The sequence below is a fragment of the Scatophagus argus genome, chromosome 3 (genome assembly GCF_020382885.2).
Source record: "Scatophagus argus isolate fScaArg1 chromosome 3, fScaArg1.pri, whole genome shotgun sequence".
In the NCBI taxonomy this organism is placed as follows: Eukaryota; Metazoa; Chordata; class Actinopteri; family Scatophagidae; genus Scatophagus; species Scatophagus argus.
The window spans coordinates 26,663,921-26,688,650 of NC_058495.1; the positions used below are offsets into that span (position 1 = coordinate 26,663,921).

The window sequence follows — 24,730 nt, forward strand, 5'->3', positions numbered from 1 at the left end:
TGGGGTCCACCTGGAGGACACTTCAGTTGTGGTCTGGGCCACAGACTGTAACTGTCCCAAACGTGAGTCAGATGAGGGATCACACGTTCAGGCCAGCAGCCCCCCTCTGCTGGGTACCAGTTCTGGTTCAGAAGTGAACGGGAGCCAACCGTGGCTCAGACACAAAGCCAAGACCAGGACTACGGGGGGTAAGGAGAGAGAGACGGAGCGAGTTATCCAAAACGATTTCAAAGCTGCGATATTTTCAGGATGGAGAAAGTGTGTCACAAAGTGTGTGTTAACGTGTCCCAGTTACAGCCGGGTGGAGTGTTAGTCTGCACTGGAGGATGGATGTGAGGTTTAACCAAGCTAATGCAGCTAATGTCACGCACTGCCCATTTAGAACAGTTCTCAATGTATTTACCATGTGGGCTTCGACAGCAGGCGCTTCCCCTCTTTGATCAACCAGCTGATCTGTGATTTGAACTAATGTGCTGCTGATCTGTGAGAAAAGCAGCTGAGGCCAGGAAGTCCTGCACGTGATTCATCTGTGAGTTTTGGGTTTCCTTCAGCCCGGAGGCTCAGCTCAGCTCTGGTTTCTGTTTTGGATCTGATGCACGATTCAGTGCTGGCGGTGCAGGAAACCCACGACAGGCACAGATCGGCTCGCTGCTGCTCGTGATGAACTTCCCGCCTACACGTGAACACCCTGCAGCCTCCTCATCGTGACGTACAGTCAGCTTCAGCGCAGGAGGACCAGGACGCGGAGAGGAGGACACTCGATCGGGGGACGAGTCCGCACACATGGCGACCTGAACCTGAACTGCCTCTGGGCGTCGGTGTGAGCGTTCATGCTCGTCTCCATGTGTCAGTGAAGTCCGGAAGGGTCGGACTCTTCAGTTACTGTCAGAGAAGACAAAGAAAATCCTGACACCTCAGAAGCTGCAGACAGCAAATGTCTGACATTTTGGATTGATTGCCGATTATGGTTTAAATTAATGATCCAAATAGTTGGAGCCCTGCTGAGGAGAAGCTCTGGCTGACGATGGGAAGTTTTCTCCTTCTCTCAGACGGTCTGGTGTTTGCAGTTTGTCTTGACGGTGAACCTGTGAATAATTGATATTAAAATCTATTTTGTTTGCATGCAGTCCGGGCATGTTTGCTTACATGAGCTCAAAATGCAGCTCGTCCTGCATGTCCACGTTGTAACACGCCTACACGCAGAACAAAACGTGAAGCGGCTCGGCTCGGCGAGGCGTGCAAAACCCCGACATTCATGTCACGCCGTGCCTGAACGCAGCTTTACACCTGTGCTTTCCTCAACTCCAGCTGGGACCAGCCAGGTTGGGTCGGAGTCGGAGCTGATCATCCAGTCCAGACGAAGTGCTGAAGACTTCGTCCTGTGGTCAGCACGGTCATCCTCAGCTGGAACCACAGACGTCGGCGTCTCAGCCTGTTTCACCGGGTCGCGATCCCGTCCTCACTGCGTTCTCTCCATAAACCAATAAGACGGATGCTGCTTGGCGCTGAAAATCTTTTCAGAAAGCTCTGCGGTCCACCAACACAACCACCAAGCGCCACAAGCAGATACGTCTGCTGAGTAAACCTCAGCGGCCTTCTGCCACACGGTTGTTTTAACCATAAAAACTTTTTTCTCTTTCATTCCTATTTCGTGAAACATCAGCCAGTGATTGTTAATTTCAAAACTCTATAAAAATCCGACCAAACGGCACGATATTCTTGTACTCCAGGGGCTCACTTTCCTCTAAGTATTTTCTACTGATGTGTCACTTGTGAACGATTCATTCAATATGACTCAGGGGTAATGAGTCCTTTCAGTGAGCGATTCGTTCATTTTCATGCAGTACCTTTCTCTCTCAGGCTGTGTGGCGAGCAGCAGGCACTACAGTTCGTTCACGGATTTTTGTGTGTTATACTTTGTCTGCTGAAGCAAACCATGTTGCCTTCTGTGTGTAGTGTTTGTGAACAACGCCCACAAGAGGGCTACAGCGCCACCTGCTGTAAAACTGATCGAAATGACTCAAAAAAAGATTCATCCAATTTAAAAAACTTTCCAGTCGAACTTGCCACTTTTAGTATTTTCAAGTTGTTTTACTGCAACATGTCATGTTTACTAAATACCAAATCTTACTGGTTGACCAGCAACACTTGTTGAGTTTTATCTGACACACAAGTGAAGGCAGCAGTCACACGGTGACCTGAATCCGTTGGCTGAGGGCTCCTCCTGTACGTTGCATTAACGTTAGATTCTGCTGCAGAGGGCTGGCCTGGATACACTCCAGTGTCTGGGGAAACACGCTGGATCTCCTCCCAATTAGATGTTTCTCTCCTCTGGGAGCAGCTTTTATTTTACAGAAGCTTTAAGATTAAAGCTATAAATCTGTGGCCGGTAAACACTTTCACAGGGATGATAAACCGCTAAAGGCATCGCTGTGATTGTTTCACATGTTCAGAGTGAGAGCAGCCGGGGGTTCGGGTTCCTGCTCGGGATGCTTCAGCCCAACAAGCGGTTGTGAGGCAGACTGGAGTTTTATGTGGCTCAGATAATCCCATTCATTAAAACGGGCCTTAATGGATCCAGGAAAACAACCGCTGCCCTCATGGAGACGTACATTTGGAAAGCAGTGAGGAAGGAGGCAGGATGTGGGAGGGTGGCGGACCGGATCATCCTCGCGGTCTGGATCAAGATCCTGAAAGTCTGAATGCCACGGATGACGAGAACACTGGCGAGAACCTCAAGTTCCTCCAATCAAAGCATCTGTTCATCCGTTAGTCTGTCCAATCACACACGCACGGTGGAGACAACAGACGCCACACAGCAGACGCCGTGTCACACGTGGACCGCAAACACATACGTGTGGAAATCAACACGCAAAGGAAGAAACGTGTCAGTCTGGAGCCACCTGAATGCAAAGTGACTTTTCTGAGTGTTTTGAATCTGCTATTTGCTTTACTCTGTTGAGCTGCAACAAGTAATGGATTAGTTGTTAAATGATTTTGATGCTTGATTAATTGATTTGAATGTTTTTGAAGTAAACAGGCCAAACACACGTAGGAGGACCTGACACGTGAACTGGGGTGTGTGCTGACCCTGTGACGACCTGCCCTTCACACAGCGGACGGATCAGGTGGGCTCCACACCTTCGAGCCGGCTGACACATTTTAATGGCTGTAATTTAATTTTAATGACTGCAGCGCAGTGCAGAGCAGAACCTGCAGGAGGAGGGGAGACCACTTCCCACCTCACCCAGGGACGACTGGACGAGCGAAGACGCCGTGTGCGATGTGCGCTTGTTAGCTCGTTGTGGTGAGATGTGATTGAAAGGCCAAGCGGGGAGGTGACGCAGAGCAGCGGCGATGTGGGCGGGAAGCAAAAGCAATGGACTTCGCCTCAGAGACGCTTCACAGCTTCCTCGGCTTCAACACGTCCAACACGTCCAACACGTCCAACATGTCCAACATGTCCAACACGTCCAGCAGCTGCTTTTTCTTTGGTCAGTGAGTGGAAACCCACCAACGGTTTTCAGTTGCGTAAATTCAATTGCAGTTTTTGGAAAAACATCACATTTTCCTAAACTGTATGAAAATGTAGTCTTTGGTCTGATGACTGATAGTGAATATGTTTTTTGTAATAACACCTGTTTATCACGTGGCTCTGATTGGTCCTCGTCACACAGCAGCAGGTCGGTTTCACTCAGGTACACAAGCAAACTGTTTCACTGATAAAACACGGTTTTGTCTGATAATCTGGCGCCGTGTTGTCCTGATTCACTGTTCATTCTGATGTTTTGTCCTCCAGCGTGGGACACAGCGTGAGGACGCATCTGATCCATGAGGTGCGTCAGACAGACAGCTGACCCAAAGAGAACCGAACACGTCTGAGGAAGGTGATTAAGACGTGTTTAAAGGCGCCTGGCAGGTCGCTCCCTCAGCCGGGAGGAGTCCCGATCCAGCTTCTCCTACTGGATGTGGGGACAGATGAGCACCAGCGGCAGCCAAATGAAAAGCCGGCTCGGGATAAATGGGTCAGAGGAAAGAAAACAGAGTGAAAAGAGAGAAGGAATAAAAAACAAAAGGAAAGGTGAAGCGCTTAACATAAGAAGGACTTCCTTTACACGTCTGTCAGTGTGACTGTGACCCAGTTTCAGCGCCGCTTCACGCCTGGTGAGGCTGTGAGAAACGTGCTGTGGCATGTGTGTGTGTTTGTGTGTGTGTGTGACACACATCAGTGTTACAGTGCAGTGTGTGTGTCTGTGTGTGTGTCTCCACTGACCTGACTAACTTCCTAACATGAATCAAATCTGTGGCACCACAATCCGTCAGGACAACATGTGACTCGTCCTGTTTTTGTTTCTCACAACAACCGCTCAGCTTTTCTTCTTCTGCAGTTTAACGTCAGGGCAAAGCACACGGAGGCAGCTGAGCTAAGTGGCTAACAGCTAACAAACAGCCTGTGTTAGCTCGCACATCAGAGAACATTTGATGGGACTGGACCGAGAAACACGAGAGTCACTTTGCACTTTGATTTAAGCACATATTTAAATGAAAAAGAATCACTGTGAGTTTGACAGGTTTGTCTGGAACCACCTGTCTGTCTGTCTGTCTCTGTGACTGTCTGTCTGCCTCTGTGCCTGCCTGTCTGCCTCTGTGCCTGTCTGTCCGCCTGCCTGCCTGCCTGCCTCTGTGCCTGTCTGTCTGCATACCCGCCTGTCTGCCTGTCTGTACGCCTGCCTGCCTCCGTGTCTGTCTGCCTGCCTGTCTGTCTGTTCCATGTTATCTGTGAGTGTGAGAACTGAGCGCTGTGCTGTGCAGCCCTGGGGGAGGTGAAGCTGCATTCAGGGACCTCTATGGGCGCCACAAAGCTGCATTCATCCGGCTGAATGGCTGTTTTCTGCGAGCAGGCACTAGTCATCCCGACTCCATTGGAGCGGCTCTATGAGTTACCGCTCTCCCTGCCTTGGTATGCAAAGCCTTACCCAGCAAAAACACAAATGGTGGCACGAACAAAAGGCACAAAACACACAAACACGACAACACCGAGGGGATACGTGACCGTCCAGGATGAAGGGGGGGTTTGAGGATTTCTGGACGCTCGTTTCTCATCCTTTTTTTAAAACATGGGTTTAAGGATTTCCTTAAGGTCTTTCATCTGTTGTGTGAACCTGCTCAGTCTTTACTCGACATCCAACGCAGCAATCCAGCAGTTTGTGAACGAGTGACCAAATGTAATCAGGAGGCTCTGAGCTGTTCAGGTCGAGTTAACCGCCATCATATACAGACGTATCAGCCAAGATCTTTTCCCAGCCTTAACCAGTAAGAGACTGGACAGACTGGATTCAAACTCTGGATTCTGGTGTGACAGTCCTGAACTTTGTACACCCAACATCCACCCAGAACACCACCCTGTTTGGACTGCTTGATGAGCTGCTTTAAACCTGCTGCTGCTTACCCAGAAAGCCTTTTGACCCCCTCGTGAATGGACAGGAAGTTTAAACAGCATGGCAGCAACTTTCTGCTTTCACTTAACGTTAAACAAGTTCACAAAGAGCCTGTGGACACGAGGGCAGCTCTGCGCTTTACGGGGACGCACGGCTCCTGGATGGTCCTTCTGAGGGTGGGACAGAGCGCGTCGTGCAGAGGGCCAGTGGACCACATACTGACAGTCCAGACTGGAGGCCTGTCACACTGTGCTGGTGTTGTCCTCGTGTCATGGCTGCCAGCGTGCACCAACAAACCATCCACACTGAGATGCAGCTCTGATTTGGATGCTGGCAGAGTAATTCAAGGAGCCTCAGCATGCAGCCACAGCTGGAGTCTAATGAAGGTATCAAGCAGCCGAAACACACACACACACACACACACACACACACTCAGCCTCTCATTCAAATTCAGGTAACGTCTCTTTCCAATTAACGGAGTGCTGGAGTCATGATTCCTCACATTGACTTCCTGTCAGCAGAGTCCCGGCTCAGTCCCACTGCAGACACCACCGTACACTTCAGCCCGATCGGTCACTCGGAGACACCCGGCCGGCTGTAAGTCCACAGCACCATCGGGGTGGGGGGCTGGCACCCACAGGGGGTCTGGTCAGGGATCTGGGGCCTCATTTTAAAGCCTTATGCTAATTTTACTGGGCTGTAGGAGTTTGTCACAGCAGGGAAGAACCCTCAGCTTCACATCAGTAATGTTCAGCTTTGATCCACATCGTCGCAGAGGAATTCATTTAAAGGGACAGTTCTGCCTTCTCTTCAATATAGTAGAACGAGATGGAACTTCACAGAAAAATACGTGAGAAAACTGAACAGCTGTGTCACTTTCCAGAGATCAGAACCTGGTTACTCAACAGGATCCACAGACCTTGTCGTAAGCAGGTGCCTGTAGGAACTATTTTCTTTGTGTATCCCTGCGCAGAGGGAAACGTGCATCTGCTTGTGGACTGGTGTACCTGTTCATGTGGCCAGGGACTGTGGCTCAGAAAGCACCAGTCGGGTGTTGGCTTGATGAACTGGTCCAAACCTCATTCAGCATGTGAGTGATGTTCAGGACGTTACATCGGGGTAACGTTACCTCACGTAACTGGTGCTCGAACAGGAACAGAAACCCTGCTAAGAAATTATCAGTACACTCGAGTATTGTTTTGTTGTACTGTATTGACCCTCGAAAACACTGTATTGATTTTTTATGAATAGTTTACATGTAAAGATTTGTGGCGATGGTTCATTATGTGTTCAAACCCCTGACCGCTAGGGGGCAGTGCTGTAATCTGTCTTCAGACATCTGACGCGCCAACGTAACGTCAGCTGAGGCAGGCAGAAGTCAGCAAACACACGCCTATGAAACCACATCTGGACTTGCTGACAGTATCGCGACACATCACGATATAAAGAATCGTGACCTCGCGATAGTATCGCACCATCACATTCTGTCCAGTGCGCAGCTGTCACACAGAAACGTACAAACGCAACACGCTGTAGAGAAGACGACAGCATAGAGATGTTCAGAAGGAGAGGCAGGTGTTTGGCTAACGGCTCTCAGTGCTGTCCTGGCTGATACATCACCTGTGACACACCTGAGACCGACAGCAACACAGCAGCACGTGCGGTGATGCTGCAAAGCCCCGCAGCCTCACAAAGAGCCTCAAAGTACCAAACACTCACGCAGTCCCGTCGGAAACGCTGATCCAACCGTAATGTCACAGAAAGGAGGACAACATCTCACAAACAGAACACAAACAGATTTAAAATGCGTTCAGAGAAGGAACAAACACACGAGGACCTGCTCAGCAGACGCACGAAGTCACGCTGTGACAGGTGATCATCCTTACGCACCTGAAAGCTTTCATCAGAACGCGCTAAGCTCGTGTGAGCTGCTCGCTGAAACAAATCAACAGACACACAGTCTACTCACCGACTCCCAGCTTCTCGTCCTCCGTCGGCGTCCACATGATGTCCGGCGCACAAAAAATCCCCAACAAAGTAGGATCACCCGCTGCGTGGCTTCATGGGAATCCTGCGGAGCCACCACCGGAGAGGGGGGACACCGAGGGGGAGGACCAGGGGGGAGAAAAGTTTCCTCGGACCGCTCGGGCTGATGGGAGGGAGGGAAATAATCAGTGTTCAGCTGTCGACGATGTTTCCCGTCCTGTCCGGCTCGGAGTGACGCATGGCGCAGCGCCTGCTGTGGATGCTGCGCTCTGCGGCGACGACCCGCCGCGCAGAGAGCAGGATGATGCCTCACCAGAGCACCGTGAGGTCAGGGCGACAGAGCTGCCCCGGTGCTGTTCGGCGGCTACAGCAGAGCAGCTGTGACGACGTCACGGAGCGCGCACGACACGAGCGCCTTTCCGTTAAGTTGAGCCCGGCCGCCTCTCGCCTCGCGGGGATCCGCTCCTCAGTCTGTGCGGCATCTCACAGCCTCTCCGGCTGCCGTTGTTTCCTCAGCACTCCGCCCTCCTGCTCCCGGCGCTGCTGTCAAACTTGTTGTGAGCAGGAATGTGAGAGGAGTCCAGCCCCCTCAGTGTGCGGCGTCGGAGCGGTCGTGCGCGGCGCGGCGCGGCGCGGCGCGGCAGCGGCGGAGCCTACAGGAGTGTAAGAGGATCAGGAGACCGCGGAGCCTACAGACAGAGCGGGTTACACGGCCGAGGGAGGGAGATGGTGTGTGTGTGTGTGTGTGTGTGTGTGTGTGTGTGTGGGTCCGCTGCGCCACCTGATCGTTAAAGGTTATCACTGGTGACATGACGCACATTCAGCTTCAGTGTAGCGCAGGACAAAAGAGACCGTAAACACAACTCAGCACGTACAGAGAGGAGCCTGAACACACACACACACACACACACACACACAGAGTTGTGGAGGACATTGTATAGACTTCCACCCATTTCCTGGAGGCTTAACCACCACCTGATCCTAACAATGTTTAGTATCATTAAATATCTAATATTTAATGATTTACGTTGCGGGGACTTGCATTTTGTCCCCATAAGGAAGGCGAATCCTCACAATGAGACTGTAAACGATTTGTCCCCCACAGCTACAGGACTACACGAACACACACTGTGACATCACTCCTGTCATGCTGTGACTGATTTACTGTCGCCTCCAGAGACCAGCGTTTGTTATGAGTGCCCCCTTGTGGACAGCGTTGGGTAACGCACCGTCTTGCATGCAGACATGTTATAAGGACAGACAACCCTGGGACAGCTTATCTCACTCGGAAGGTAACCATGGTGATCTCAAGGTGGTCAGTGTGAAAGATAAAACACTTTTCTTCTTCCTGTTTGTTCATGTGAGCCGAGGCTGACTGACAGACGAGTGTCTCACTAAAGAGACTGCAGAGGACAAGACGGGACGGACAGAGACACACATCACATGATATGATGTGATGTGTGTCCTTCCAGGCCCCCACACCTCCACTCACAGACAGACAGCATCACGCTGGTCTTGAAGCTTCCAACATGTCACATCCTGGTGCAGCATGAGAAACGAGTCTGAAGAGAAACAAACACCCAGTAAAACAGACCTCACAGACCGCGTTCTGGTCCAGTCGAGGTCAGGGAGCCGCGGGACGGAAGGACGAAGGCAGAACGACAGACAGGGAGGACACATGAAACACCAGACATCAGAGTGTCACTTGAGAGACATTTCAAAGGAGAAATCGCTCAGACATTTTGACAGCACAGCCAGACTTCAAGGCAATTCATCACACTAACCAACAGAAAGAGAACTTCTCAAGTCTGCAGGACATCATTATCATCGCCTGCACACTAACACATGATAACATGTCAACTCTGTGAGCTCACCATGGAACTTCAACCTTCACAGCCTGCTGAAAACAGGCTGGTCCATCAAGAGTCCAGTTCAAAAGGCTTCAGAAGATGTCAGACAGCAGCTGGGAGGAACTTCAGATGTCGTGTGTCCTTTAAGAGTCGACCTTTTGCTTCGGAAAGAGCAGCTTTGGATGCTTCAGATACGCACCTGTGAGGACTCGCTGAAGGTGTCCTATTCCTCCAGACGTCCTCCCTCTGCAGCCTGGTGACTCGTCCTGGAAACGGAGACCAAAGAGTCCACAAGTCAGTCTGACAGCAGCAGAGGAATCAGCAGTTACTGTGAGAAATGAAGAGTGCAATCCAAACAATGAAACATGTTTTTTATTTTAATTTATTTCTTCACTAACAGTCTGTTATTGTAACGTATAAATAGGTTGAAATCATACAAAACCTGCAGAGATGGAAACAAAAACTGGACGAGGAAAGAAATTGTGCCTCAGGTGAACAGAAAATATCAGAGAAAAGATTAAACATATGAAGAATTTAATGAGCATTTTCTTTTATCTTTCAGTCTAAGACGTCACTTTAGTAGTCTGTGGGGGAAACCACCTGAGAAGAGCTGCTGGAGACAACATCTGATGTCAGTCTGTCCATCCCGTGTCAGCCGTCTGTACTGTGCAGCTCAGCTACGTCATGTGGCTTTGGTTGATGTCAGTGCTGCAGAACTGACCTCTGGTGACTGACGGCAAACGTTGAGACGTCTGATCGTGACTGAGGGACACAAAGGACGTTTCTTATGCTGCGATTTCTTACCTGCTCGTGTGACTGACGTCAAATCACAAACAAAAAACACGATCACACGTTAACATGACGAGACAAAGCAGCAGTTTTATTATCAAAGCAGGACTCGTGAAGTGAAGCGGACTGAGTCTCACTGAATCTCAAACAGACTCCCAGACCATCTGCTGTAAAACTGAGGATGGACTGACTTCAGCTGCTCCTTAAAGCAGCCTTCACGTCCCGCTGGGAGCTCAGAGACTCGGCGCCCGGCGAGGGGCAAAGCGCACCTGAACCCTGAGGACGTCCCCATTTTGTAGCAGCTCATAGTGAAAGAACTGGTGCTTGTCAAAATCTAACAAAACCACATGAACAACTGAAAACTTAATCGAGACAATACAAATATGAATCACAAATCACACGGCGACACGTGACTATGAAGTGAGACATGATGACATGACGTGAACACCATCAGCTGCTACAAACCTCCAACCCCTGCAGTCCACACGTTGTCCACACGCTGCGGACTGCAGGGACGTCCCGGGGACCCTGCAGGTCCTCCGTCCTCACAGAACTGACACTTCTATTCAGGAACAAAGACACCTGAAACACGCTGAGCTCCACAACCATAAGCCAAAATAAACAGTCAAGACAATAAATTCAACTCATTTATGAAACAGGAAGTCTCCCCTCATTAAAACGGACTCCTGTTCGCTGAATCGTGTGGGAAACTGAACGAGCAGTTCAACACCGACGCAGCGGAAGAATGGGACGAACCGCATGGCGACGCTGCGGTGACGGTCCATTAGAACTGATACGGTACCACGAAACACTGCAGTACTCAGATGTACTGTTTTCTTACGCCCCCTGGTGGGCTCTGGACACACGCTCAGGTTTCTGTGTGTTTCTGAAGTCACGTGTTAAAATTTCAGATGTTAAACATGAAGATTAAACCTGAGGGACTCATTTGTGGGGCAAAAGTAAACTTCCTTGACTTAAGTTTACATTCACTGGCGGTTTGGCCGTTTATGGTGAACAAATTCAACCAAACAAACGTCTCGTCTTCACATCCTCCTTCCAGCAGAAACAGAAAGTCAAACGAAGCAGAGGAGAAAAGTGTGAAACTGAAGTGAGTCTCGTGGTCTTTGGGAGTTAATTTATTCAGCATCACCGTGGTCTCTCTAAAGCTCAGATGTCTCTGTGATCCTGCAGGACGTTTGTGTGCACATCGGTGCGTTCACAGTCCAGCTGACGGACCGACTGAGGGCTTAAAAACACCAAAGTCTCATCGAGGTTCACATGGTCGGCGGAGGAGCCTCCTCTGGCAGCTCAGGAGAACCATCGGTCACCGAGGGCCCGCAGGATCTGAACCTCCTCATCGGACTGTCCTGGGTCTGCATGAAGACACACAGCACACACACTTAAACTCGACTCTGAACCACACACTCTGGGAATCACAATAAAAACAGTGTATAAGCATTAAATGAACTGAATAAGCTTCACTTCCACGAACGGTTTCAAACATCCATCTGAGCCACAAACCCTTCAGAAGTCTGTGAGCTCGTCTGAGACTGACTGACACAAAGTGGAAAAGTGTGCCGAGGTCCAAACTGGTTTTGGACATCATGGACACCGTGTCCTCCGGGACAGACTGTTACCAGAGCAAAGCTCCACAGGCGGCGTGTGTGTCGGCGTGGGGTGTGTCAGCGCTGATGGCGTGGAGAGGTCGCCATCAGTGCTGACGGGTACAAACTTATGCCAGCAAGTCGCCAAAGTCACGTTCTTCAAGAGATACAACAGCGTGGCTTCGTACTTTGATGAGCCAGTAAGTTCACTTACAGTCTGGGTCAGATCCATCGTCGCTCCTGTCCGAGCGGTCGGAGCCTCCTGAGTCGTCATCGTCGTCGTCGTCGTCATCGCTGTTGTCGTCATCGCTGTTGCCGCCAAGCAGATCTGCAATCTGCGTTTGGACAGACACAGAGGACTGAGGACTGCTGTCACAGCCGTCTTTCCACTGGAGACTTCAGACCTTCAGCCACATTATCATCCCAAGAAACCAAAGGATTCAACTTTCACGCACTCAACTCAACAACCTGTGACATCGTTTGTATTACTGTGATGTCATCAGGAGAGACACGACATCCTGAATCACCTCTGACACCTCAGAGCAGCAAACAAATTCAATGAATCCAACAAAAAGGAGAACGAGCAGGACTATCGTGACGATAACACGTAAAGACAAAACTGGAAGCAAAAGAGGAAACACGACTCCTCTTCATCGCCGTACCTCTTCATCGGTCGGAGAGTTGGCTCGCTCTTCGTTATCTGGCTCGTCGTTATTTTCCAGTTCCTCGATGAGCGGGTCTGTGTCCATATCGTCGTCATCGTCGTCGTCCGAGTCTGAGGAGTCGTCATCATCCTGGTCTTCATCGTCCTGAAGAGACGAACACTTAAACAAATCAGAACGTCGAGTTTCTCTAAGCATCTGAAGCTGCGACGATTAGACGACTAAACGTTTAATTGACTCATTTTAAGGAAAATGTTTAGCATTTGCTGGTTCCAGCTTCTTAAATGGCAGCAAACAAACATGGAGGAAAGCGAATGCTGGGTTCTGCGCGTCTCACCTGGTCGTCGTCGTCTCCCTCCTCGGCCAGTTTGTGCCGTCCCACCTCGTACAGACGACACACCGTGTCCAAGCTCACGGTGTCCTGGTTCTACACGGTCAGTTTAAAGCACAACAACAGAGAAGATCTGTGGCCTCAAATCAATCAAATCAATCAAATCAACACTGAAGGCGACTGTGAGCTGCAGCCCTTGTGGGACGTACAAGACAAAAAGGCAACAAACGATTAACTTGAGACAAGAGCCACAACAATCCTCTGATGGGTCTGATCTGTATCTGACTTCCTGTTCAGCCCTCCCGTCCGAGCTAACAGGCTACAGGTGGAGAACGGTACCTCGATGACAGCCAGGTAGCAGTCTTTGGTGTCGGTGCACAGGTCGAAGATGTTCCTCTTTACATCCACTGTGGCTGAAAAGAACAAAAAAGTCCTGAGTTATAAACGACAGCCAAAGAGAAATAAAAAGTCCAGAAAAGCAAATCTGAGTGAGGCCGGTGGTGAAAAGGTGAAGGCGGCCATGTTTTTATCTTTTCATTATTCTTCCTGAATTGTGAAAAGGCACAAAAACAAACTCAGAGTCTTACAGACGAGTCAGTCAGTGGACGTTCACACATACTAGTCCAACTTTCCTTCCAAAAACCTCCTGGCAGCTGCTGACGCACCTGCTCAGGTACAGGAACCCCTGGCCGGGGATTGCTGCTGTATTTGACCAATGAGCATGAAGTCTGCAATAAACAGGAAGTGCAGCCTACCAATGGGCTTGTAGTCTGTGGCATCGAAGGTTCTGAAGGACGAGCCAAAGGGACTCTTCATCTGCTGGTCCATGGCGTCGTCCTCTTCATCAGCCTGCAGCATTGCTGTACACACACACACACACACACACACACACACACAAAGACAGAGGAGTGTGTGAGGGAGGGGAAACAGACAGTCACATCACTGTGCAATGACTCACTTCATCACACACACAAACACACTAAAACCCATACCTCCATACATGATGGTGCCGTTGCTGTTGAAGACCAGCCTGCACTGGTCCAGAGCGGGGACAGTGTGCAGGAGGTGGAAGGTCCTCAGGTCCCACTGACACCTGCTGTCAAGGCCGACAACGGCAGTACAGACACACGCAAAGGCGCCACAAGACGAAACAGACGATCAACGAGCTACGAAGAGTCAGGAGGGGAACAAAACGTAAACAAAGCTTTGGTCTAATGTCGTTTGTGCCCTGAAGCTCTCGAGTTTCAAACCACCGCGATCAGAGGATACAATCTCAGTGTTGATGATGACCTCCAGGCCGTTGGGATGGAAAACCCCGCTGATGTTCATGTTGAACTTGTCAAACTTGTGGATGGCCCGCGACGCCCGCACGTCCCACAGCACGCCGTCATTCAGCACCAGGTCGTCCGTGGGGTTGAACGTGGCGCAGTTTCTCTTGTAGTTGTTGGCCAGGGCTGAGTCGTTCAGGGTCAGGGTCTTCTGACCCGTCTGGATGTCATAGATCTGCAGCACGAGAGGAATAGAAATGATGATTAAATGTTAGAGTTAGAGGGGACGTCCACTGGTGACGAACCTGGAAGAACGTGAAGCTTGAGGACAGTTGACTGACGAGAAAGGTGACGTTCAGCATCACCGAGTCGGGGCAGAACATTTGGGGTAACTTACATATGCGACTTGGTCCTTGGTGCCGATGACTCGGTCCTGACAGAGTTTACTGAACTCCACGTAGTGCTCGTCTGCAAACGAGCTCCTGAGAAAGAAACCACACACTTCAGACACCACAACCACACAGACAGAGTGTGTGTGAGTGTGTGTGTGCATGTGTGTGAGTCTTACTTCTTGCTGAAGACACTATCAATACTCCAGAGAGCAGACAACGGGAAACTCCAGGAAGCAGACGTGAGCAGCAACTTCCCGTCCTGACAAATGAAGTTTTTTTCCAGTTAAATTTGACCAAATCGTGTACACGTGACACACACATCTGTCAGAACAGCTGGAGCCGCACACATAAACAAGCTGAAAGCTGAAAGCCAAAAGCCGAAGCTGTGAGATGAGCTGCAGATTCAGCAGCTTTCAGGCTCCACGCTGCTCATTGGTACACCGGCACAAAAACACTTCTTCAGTGATGTAATGATGTCACTCCATTTCGTCTGCAGGCGTTCGGAGACGTGTGTGTGTGTGTGTGTGTGTGAACGCACCCTGGAGGGCTCGAGGTGCGTGATGGCTGACGTGTGGCAGGTGTAGTCGGCCACCTGCTCTCCAGAGAACACGTTGTAGAATTTGAGGTGACCCGAGCAGGTTCCCAGCATCAGGAAACGCTCGCGGGCTGAGAAGGCACAACAGGTGAAACCGCTCTCGTCTCCGTCACCCTCGTGGAAGACGGTCATGGGACGAAACCTGAAGATGAGCAGAGGGACATGAGGAGCAGTAGAAAAATGACTACATTTACAGTCCTGTTTTCCAGACGTGTGTCCGTTACCTGCTAAATATGAGATGTCTGTCCAGACAGCCTCGGTCCACCCCTCCGTACTTCGGGTACAGCACCCTGCTCCCCAGGCGGGCGGTGAAGTTGGGCGATGCCTGTCGCCTCTGCTTTGGCTCGGGGCAGCGGTGGGGGGTGTACAGAGAGAAGGGGGGGCAGGTGGTGACAGGGTTGGGGCAGCGGGCGTGTTGTTCCCTCAGGTACTCGGTGATGATGCTGTCGAGGGTCGGGGGAGAAGGAAGGTGGCGCTCTAGCTGCTTCTTCATGGCTGGAGTCTGATTGAGAGAGGAAAAACTGGTCCTGAGCTGATCCTGAGTCTGAGACATGCGACACGCGTCCCCTCATCCAGACATATGGATCAGTATCAACAGACCATCAGCTGCTTCCTGGCATACAGGAAGCAGCATGTTGTTCTGCCGGAACGAGAGGAGGCTGACCCTCCACCCAGACCACCACACACACAGGCAGATCGACTAATCTGTTTGGCTGATTAATCAGCACCGACAGGACGCTGAGCAAACGATCAATATCGCAGAGCTGCTCATGTCCAATGACTACACAGCTGAAAAAGTCGCAGGAAGTGTATTGTATAAAGAACACACCTCTGTGTTAATCAGAAATCAATACAGGTTCTGGGAGGCGATACAGCATCACTAACATCGTGATACTCAAGTGCATCCGTATTTTCTGACACTCTTCCAGCTGTGTGAGGTTGTACTGTGGCACCGTGGTGCTTTCAGGGACACGCTAACACATGTGAGTTCAGTACAGCTCAGCTCGACTTGAGCGTCATCAGCTGTGCACATTTCATCCTGAGGGCAACACAAACGACTGAACACACTTAACCAACTGGAGAGACATTCAGAAAGTGTGAGAAGAATCGGACTGATAAAACCACGAACGAGTGAAGCGTGTGACTGACCTGTATGAAGGCACCGTGGTCAGACTTCTGCTTCAGTGCACGAAGCTTTTTCCCTGAGCTGCAATGGACCACCGGACGTTCTCGTGAGAACAAAATGCGCCCAACCAGATGTGAGCCCTGCCCATGAGGGCTGGAATGAGGAGGAGGTGCGGGGAGGGCAGAGGAGGATGAAGAAGAGCACGAGGGGTGAGGAGCGACGAGGGAACGAGAAGAGGAGGGAGTGGTGTGGGAGGAGCAGGAGGCCGCAGTAACTGAGGAGACAGGAGACGTTCCAACATGGCCGGCAACACGAGCTGCGATGCCGCCAGCTAACCGGCAAGTCCTGGGGATCCCTGAGGAGGAGGAGGGCGGAGGAGGTGTGACGCAGGAGGAAGCGTTCGCACAGAGAGACGTTACGGATAAATTGGCCTCTTTGACGAGCGTGTTGGCCGTGTCGTGGAGCCCTTTGGCCACCAGGTGGTTTCTGATCAGCATGAGCAGCTCCTTCTCAGGGAACGTGATCCGCGACTGGGCGACAACGTTGGCCCTCTGCAGTCGAGCCAGCGAGACGTCGGTGCCCATGAGGAGGGGCTTCCCCGACACTCGCTCCGTCAGCTCGGCGGCGTACCGGCAGAAACGGACGTGCTCGCTGCGTTTGTCCTGCAGCACCGGCTCCTTCATCAGCTGTGGCGGAAAACAAAAACACATCAGTCAAACACAAACCTCTGGCTTCATCCTCCAAACCCGTCACCGCACAAACTCTTGTGATTTTTATCTGCAGCTGTGATGCACACGTGTCACATGACTGATTTTTAGCTGTTCAATGTTGTCGTTGTTCTTCGGTCTTGGCTGCCACTCGATGTTCAGCATTTAGCCTCAGCTCCCGTGTCGTGGTCCTGTGCTCACCTGCTGGATGTGGCCGCTGGTGAACAGCGGCAGCTTGCTGATGATCTGCCTGATGGCCGAACTGCGGGAGAGTCCGACCAGAGCCTTGCAGGCCAGAGCACGGATCAGATCTGCATCAGTGATGGGCATCTTCACCGACAGCAGAGACAGCAGCACCTGGCGAGGCGGATGTGAGAGGGTTCAGAACAGAGACGGGGGACTGAGGAGCTTCTCCCATTTCTTAATACATCATCAATTAATCTAGATTCTGGTGCCGGTGGGAAGCCCAAACAACATGCATACTGAATTTAGTAGACACCCTTTTCTCTTTATGTACATTACCATGTTGTTGCACTACTGTTAAAAACCAGACCGAAAACCACGTAATCTCACCTTTATACCGTTGTTGTTCTGAACTAGTTGCCACATGTGGGCCAGCACTCGGTTGTGGGGAGTGGGAGGCTGCTGTGGGTGGACGGACGGCCTGAGGGGGGCCACAGCGAAAGCACCCACAGTGTTGAGGCTCTGGTCTGGGGCGCACACACAGTTTATCATCACCTGGAGGGGTGGAGTTCAGGTTGGGTTAGTGATCATCACTGATGAACTGCCCTGCTGGCTTTCCCCACAGCAGTTTGAGATCTTGTTGATTTAAAGTCAGGACAGCATCAGAGCCACAGAGTCAGTCAGTTTGTCAGGGGGGGACTTTGCTGAGAACATCAGGAAGTTATCAGACTGGTTTTCACTCGCACGAATGCGTCACCATGTGGCTCCGAGAGGCTGCACTGACACACGGTGCTTTGAGCTAAATGCTAACATGCTAATGTTGTTTACCATCTCTGCTTGGTGAGGTAGCCACATTTGCTAATTTGCACTACAGTCCTCTCACACAGTACTGCTGGGGCTGAGGGGAATGTGGTCTACTGAGAAACGATGAAATACTCCTGTCCAACAGGTTCTTTAATGATTTGTGATTTGGGAATGTTTTGTTAACACAATCATTTTCATTTAGCCAATCATGGACAGTGGGAGGGTCATACATCAACCTGAGTGTTTCTACATTTTTCAATTAAAATGCCAAAAGCTCAGTGAAGAGGCGTTTTTCAGCTCGCGTGATACAACCACAGACGTGTTCAGGGTTTGACCTGACGGTACAAGATGACAAGTCAGGAAATCATCAAAGTCAGTAGGATCTGAACAAACAGGGTCAGCCACTGACTGCAGCCAGCTGCTTACTTGTAGTGCAGACTTCTGGATCTCAGCATCGTTGACAAACACTTCGCCCTCTGCCACGCCCAGGATGATGCTCATACCTGCAGCAGACACCAGAGACACACTGATGGACATCTGGACCAAAGACCCAGAGGCCGAGCTGAAAGTGAGAACTGAGAGCTCTACTGACCGACAGTGGTAACAGGTGACCTGGTTTCATCCAGAACTTCTACAGTGTCTGCAAGCACCAACTGGACTTTAGGAACCACCATCAGGATGGCCAGGATGTCCAGGGCGTAACGCACTGTGTCACTCCTGCACACACACAAGGGAAACGAACACAGCTACTCATCAGTGCTGTAAATGTGTCAGCATCTCCTCACACACAGTCAGACATCATGATTTTACCAGAGTACAGAGGGTTCACCTCTCATGGCTGTCACATGTACTGACCTGCCGTAGTAAGTCCTCCAGTCGCAGGCTGTAGATATGAGCTGCAGCATCAGTGGGACACAGGACAGTTTGTAGAAAACCTCGACTGGTTCCCAGTGCAGCTGAGGGGGTCCGCACTCGATGAGAAACTCCATCATCTCGATAACCTGCTCTCTGGTGTACGCGTATGCCTGGAAACAAAGAGCCAGCCACACACACACACACACACCGAAGCTGTCAGGCTGCTGAACTCTAGTCATGCCCCGTAGTGCCCCCACCCCACACCCACACACACCCCTGACCCCCCCGACAACACAGACCTGCACTACAAACACTTTATCCTACAAGTGCAATACCACAAATGCAATATTAAGGACTACTTTCTGGACTACCTCATACTTGCACACACATATGCACATGCATATTTATGCTGCTATATGCTAAAACCGGCTTCTTTAATTAAATGTTTAGCTTATTTAAATGTTTAGTTTTATATTCTTTTCATATTCTATTTTCAATCTATTTTATTCAACTTTTTACCTTTTATTTTTATATTTTTATATTCTACTTACTGCTCCCAGGACCTGAGTCCTAATTTCGTACCATAAACATGTGAATGTGAGCTGGTATGACAATAAAGTTCCCTGAATCCTTGAACTGTGAACGACGCATGTAGCTGAGAGGACAAAGACATTTATGCAGTCTTTTATTTGGTTACACACAGGATGACAAACACAACAAATACCTTGTAAAACGGCTGCGTGGGAACAACAGCACCTCCGTCTGACGAGTGCAGGGACTGTTTCACCTGTTCAGCCTTCACCCCCAGGTGAGCCTCGAAGTACCTGAACAAAGTCATCAACAATCAGCCCATGCTCAGTGTGTTCTGTAACAGCATAACATCAGAATAACCGCCAGCTGCTGCTCCCTGTGCTGTGTGCTGCAGCTACAGGGAGGAGCTGATGGACCTGTAGCTGACCGAGTGTGTCTGGACCTCAGCCCCTGATCAAAGGGAGAGTCACAGGACTCGGCTCAACAGCCAGCAAACAGACCGGACACAAACACTTCTGTACACTCTTACCTGCGCAGGGCCATGCAGGTATGCTTTGCTGTCTGTCGGCTGGAGAAGACCTGGTCATCGCTCATTCTGGACGCCTCAACCTCTGTGTTCAGGATCTCCAAAGTACTGACCTACAGGGCGAGAGGAGACTCAACCAAATGCAAAGGCAACAGTAAGATATTCATATTTAAAAATGCAACTTGCTGCACATTTAAAGCACTGAGGCAACCTAAGACCACAGATTGAGTTCTGACCAAGTTGACCAGCCTGCGCAGGCCGTCCTGATGGTCGAACAGCTGCAGCACGGCTCTGAAGGAGAAAGATATGGAGAAAAACATGGTGGCGTGACAGATGCCTGAAGCGTGGGACGACTCCAACAGCCACAGAGCGTAGGACACCGTGTCCGACAGCACGCCGTCCGGGAGGGTGCACACCTGTGAACACAAACACACAGAAACGCCTCAACTGCTAAACCTGCAAACTTCACTAAACCACTAAGCAGCTGAGGGAGGCGGCCTCAGCCTGCACACCCAACATCCAAACCAGCAGTGTGTGTGTGTGTGTGTGTGTACCGTACCCTCTCCATAGCATCTTGGTTGTATGCCAGGTAGTACAAGCAGAGTGAGACTCCCGTCGCTGCCATCGACGGCCTCGGGATCTCCAGAAGCTTCTGCACCCCTCCATGAGCGATGAACTCTGCTGCAAACTTCTTATGGAGGAGCAGTGAGGCGAGATACTGACGGGAGACAGAACAGAACGAACAGGAAGTTACTGACACTCACGTTTACTGACACGATGCGCCGGCGGCTGATATACTGAGTCCACACCACTCAAACAGTGGCCACAAAGTTAGTTTAAATAAAAAAAAATAATTTAAATGGCTGTTGGAGCAACTCTTCTTTGTCTTCACACTGTCACCTCGGGTGGGAGGGACTAAGGTGGGAGGAGGAGGAGGTGAGCTGTGAGAGGTGAGACACTGCGGAGTAAAGCTGGGATGGAGCTCAGCCACACCCATGGAGGTTCATCTTATCCTTCACCCACAGACGCTCAGCTCCTCCTGTGGGGGAGGCGCTGGGTGGTCGGAGGAGATAAGGGACTGCATGGCTGGTTAAAGGTTCACGCCGTACTGCGACCCGACGGCTAAATGCTGGGAACAAAACTCGAACAGAACCCGAAAATTTCTCTAAGATGTAAAAATGTTTTTGAATTTTCATAACGTGAACATGTCTTCAAAGGAAGTTTTCCTTGTCTTTCACAATAAAACATGTCATAGGAACATAGCTGAGAGGTTTACATGCAGATTTTCACTGTCTGCCTCTTCAATACGATGTAGACGACTGAATTAAAAGGAGTTTAATAAATCTCAGATTTGAGATAATAATAATCTACATCACTTTAGCCAATTTTCTCTCCACGTCCCTGATGTTCTGGTGTCTTATGAGGACGGTCTTACCAGGAGGGCATCAAAGGTGAGCTGGACATTTTCGGTCTGTCTGAGGTCAATGTAGTTCATCAGCAGCGAGCGGGTGTCCAACTGCATGAAAACGGCGAGCAACTGCAGAAGAAAAGAAAGATTACCGACTTTACAGTTGATTTAATGTGAAAGGTCTGAGTGAAACAGGAGCTTAAAAGATGGAGGGCTGAAGAACCACAGCACAGCCACAATAACGTCCTGAAAATGTCACCTGGTGCATCACAGAAGTCCATCTTTAATGAATCTCAGCTCTTTGGAACCTCAGTGCAAATGTGGTTTGCTCCATCTCATAAAAGTCCAAAATGTTTTACTCTAACTCTGGCTTTTAATGGCAGCCCCTCCCTCAAAACCTTATGGAATTAACACAAGAGGAACTTTCCTGGAAACATCATAACAGATCATTTCTTTAAAGGGCATCAAACACATCTGCTGCTCGGCGAATTCGGTCGGCTTCCTCCTGCGTACTCGTCTGAACACGAACAAACAATCTCAGGATTCTATTTAGCTCCTGCCATTGTTGTTTGTATTATTTAGATTTTCCGGTGGTGGATTGTCTGCAGCCTCACCTCCTGGTAATCTCCGAGCGGCGTCAGATACTGCAGGATGAGCCTCTGCTCCATGGCCGAGCTCAGCGGCAGCAGGCGGTAGTCAGAGCCAATCACCATCGAGCTCATCTCGGACCAGGAGGTGCTGCCGGCCGGCTGGTCGATGGAATCGTTCCTGTCCTCTGCCTCCACCGCCTCCTCCTGTTCCTCCTCCTCCTCCTCCTCCGTCCTGCGGGAGGAGGTGGTGAAGTTGAGTTTGGCCTGCCTCCCATTCTCCTTCACTGCCCGTCTCTTCCCTCCTCGTCCTCTCTGCCCGTCCTCCGTCTCCCTGGTGCCGGAGTTTGGGCTCGCTTGATAAACAAAGTCCGGAAGCAGTCGGGTCGAGCTGGACCCTCCACTGCTGCTGCTGCTTCTCAGGGCGGAACCGAGCTGTGACGACGGTTTTGTTGTGGCCTTTGCCGACCGGCTGCTCTCCCCCTCCTCCCCCACACCCTCCCCCTCGGTTTTGTCTGGCAGGTCCGTTGCGACGCTTGAGGTTTGGGTCGTTTCATCCTGAGAGTCCTGAGGTAGATTCTGGGCCGTCTTGGTGGGACTGAAGTGACTCCTGGCCTCTTCAGTTTGCAGCTCATGCAGGCGCTGAATCATGATGGGCACCTGGACGACGAAGACGAGGAGACACGGTGAACAGCAGCAGCACCACATACGCAAACTTAAATCACCGCGGGGTCAAAGTCGGACTGTACGACAGGATGTTCGTGTGTTTACGTGAGACTCACCAGCTGAGCGTTCTCCTCTCGGTAGCTGGCCGCCACTTCCTGGGTGCTCATGGCCCTGGCGAGCAGGCCTGTGGCGTAGACGCACAGCGGACGCTCTGCTTCACGGGCCCAGGAGTACAGCTTCTCAACCAGACCTTCCTGTCACACACACACACGCACACAGACAATAAAACACAGCAGTGCGTGTATGTGTGTAAATAACATCTTCACATCAGTGTTTTTAAGCGACCTTCTCCTGGAAGACGACGGCAGACTCCAGGCCTGGCATGATGTTCTGAAGCAGACGGCTGGCTGCTGTGTTGAGGCTGAGCTCTCGGCTGGTCATGATATATGTGTCCAACAGCTGGAAAACACACACACACAACCAATGAGTCAAAGTGTGTGTAAGAGACTCATACATGTGATCAGTCAGAATCAAAACAAAACTCATCGATCACACTCTGATGGACATGAAACCACGTCACACTGATCGCTGGAAGATGCTGCTGTGCTCACCGCATTAGTGAAGTCATCGTTCATGAAGAGCATCTTCAGGAGCTGTCCCAGCATGCAGTCTGGGTCTGCCCGCCCTGCAAAGTCACACGGGAGTCAGCGACCAATCAGAACAGAAGCTTCGGCTCAGAAAGCGAGTGAGTGCGGAGGACAAAAAGCTAAAAGATGACGTATGAGAGTCACCAAATCGGGTCACAAGTGTTTTTGGACTGTGGTTGAAGGTGTAACTGATGGTCACCTGGATGACGGTCATCAAACGGATCAGGATCTGCTTTGTGATACTCTGCCGTCTCCCGCTCAATCAGCTCAGATATTCTGCAGGAAACACAGAAACGAGACACCATCACCGCCGTGACACAAACGGATGGCCTGACATGAAACCACGTCTGAGTCTGAAATCGCTGCTAACTTAGTGAGGATGGACACCAGCTGCTCTGTGGTGCCCCGCTGGGCTTCTTCCCATTCGTCCAGCAGCGCGGCGAGTTCCGCCTTAGCGTCCACGGCCATGGCCACTGCCATGGCGGCCGACACGGCGGCCGACAGGGCAGACGACAGGGCAGCTGACACGGCAGCCGGCGGTTCTTCTTCCTGGGAAGACATGGCTGCCTGGAGGACAAAAGGAGGAGAAGAAGAGCAAAACGGTTTTAGATAATCTGCACTGACTGACCCGAGTTCGTCCCTTTACAGTCAACAGTTTAACGTTCTGATTATGCTGGGAAAAAGATCGACAGGGCGACATGCTGACCGACCAAAGTGTGTCTGTGTGGAGCCATTTTGGAGCTCATCTGCATGTGTGTGTTGTCGTGAAAAGTGACAGAAATAGCTGTGTGGATAGAGAAGGTAAACATAATGTACACATTTTGCTCAAAAAGATATTTTTCTGAAAAATCAGATGCTTTTTCCAACACATTTCTGTTTTCCACATAAATGATTTTAAGAAAACGTTACTGAGAAAGAGTTTCTGACATGTCTAACAGGGGAACACAGACGACACTTTCATGTGATTTTGGACACACTCGCCACATGACGGAAATCCTTATTAAAGCTGATTATTGTATCATCACACAAGTCCTGTATGACAACACGATCACAACTTATGCTGCCCTCCGACTCCCAGCGAGGATGGCTGGGAAGAGGTGGCGTTAAAACAGACGTGCTGTGAAGAAAGCCACACACCTGACGCTGAATGTCTGCGAGGCTTTTCGTTCACCTGTCACATCCTGTTAATACTCACCAGCAGCTGTCTGAGGGTGGCTCGACGTGGAGACATGACCCAACAGGCTACTTCACATGCTATCGCAGTGAAAAAGTGCCTCCGAGGTGCCGTGAGTCCAGGCCAACAGGTGGCCTCACTGGGCAGGACAGCCGGCTCATCAGCCGCTGCTCAGAGGACACTCGGCGCTCCGCGTGGGAGCTCAGCTAGCGCGGCAACAAGGTGACAGTTAGCAAACTTGGCTAACTTTGCCCGAGTTCGCGCCGCGTCCCTCGGCTCATCTGCATTTTATCTACGTATTGAACCGCACACAGCTCCTCCCTCCGGCTAATGTCCCGAGAAGCTCAGGTCCTGGAGTCAGAGGAGCGCAGCGAGGCGTGGGAGCAGCGGCGCGTTGACAGCCGCATGTGGGAGTCAAACGGCTCCAGCTAGCAGATTAACAGTGTTTTAAACATGGCGCACTCACCGGAAGAGAAGCTCCCTCTGGGCCGCGGCGCTCGCGTCCACTCGTCTGTGGCAGAAGTTTCAGTCAATCTGCCGAAAAGAAGAAAACGAAAGAAAACTGGAAAAAACTTTGAGCTATATTTTCAAACTTCTCTCG

General features: G+C 50.7%; 3 protein-coding genes across 6 annotated transcripts in view; all 3 read right to left on the bottom strand.

Annotated features, from left to right (window-relative positions):
• The window catches only part of LOC124057015 (dedicator of cytokinesis protein 3-like), a 125,531-nt gene extending 117,352 nt beyond the window's left edge, over positions 1-8,179 (bottom strand). For 3 of the 4 annotated variants that reach the window (XM_046385056.1, XM_046385055.1, XM_046385054.1), the window contains exon 1: positions 7,408-8,178. In XM_046385056.1, the coding sequence (XP_046241012.1) occupies positions 7,408-7,444 (37 nt within the window). In that variant the 5' untranslated portion in view covers positions 7,445-8,178. Of the gene's footprint in view, positions 1-7,407 lie in introns of all 4 variants that reach the window. The other variant, XM_046385053.1, reaches the window with a different exon arrangement.
• Positions 1-24,730, bottom strand: part of LOC124057033 (nuclear factor 7, ovary-like) — a 546,992-nt gene that overhangs the window by 497,291 nt on the left and 24,971 nt on the right. The window lies entirely within an intron of this gene.
• LOC124057053 (DDB1- and CUL4-associated factor 1-like) lies at positions 10,134-24,544 on the bottom strand. The gene is given in 32 exon segments (XM_046385142.1): positions 10,134-11,436; positions 11,882-12,002; positions 12,330-12,476; positions 12,667-12,756; positions 13,000-13,073; positions 13,416-13,520; positions 13,653-13,746; positions 13,930-14,163; positions 14,326-14,410; positions 14,497-14,579; positions 14,859-15,057; positions 15,140-15,417; positions 16,065-16,194; positions 16,263-16,306; positions 16,308-16,727; positions 16,950-17,105; positions 17,322-17,486; positions 18,162-18,238; positions 18,328-18,452; positions 18,591-18,760; positions 19,315-19,414; positions 19,651-19,760; positions 19,884-20,063; positions 20,207-20,365; positions 21,083-21,184; positions 21,670-22,302; positions 22,425-22,562; positions 22,654-22,767; positions 22,920-22,993; positions 23,155-23,231; positions 23,326-23,522; positions 24,151-24,544. Coding segments are annotated over 32 exon segments (4,782 nt in total). The 5' UTR covers positions 24,187-24,544; the 3' UTR covers positions 10,134-11,371.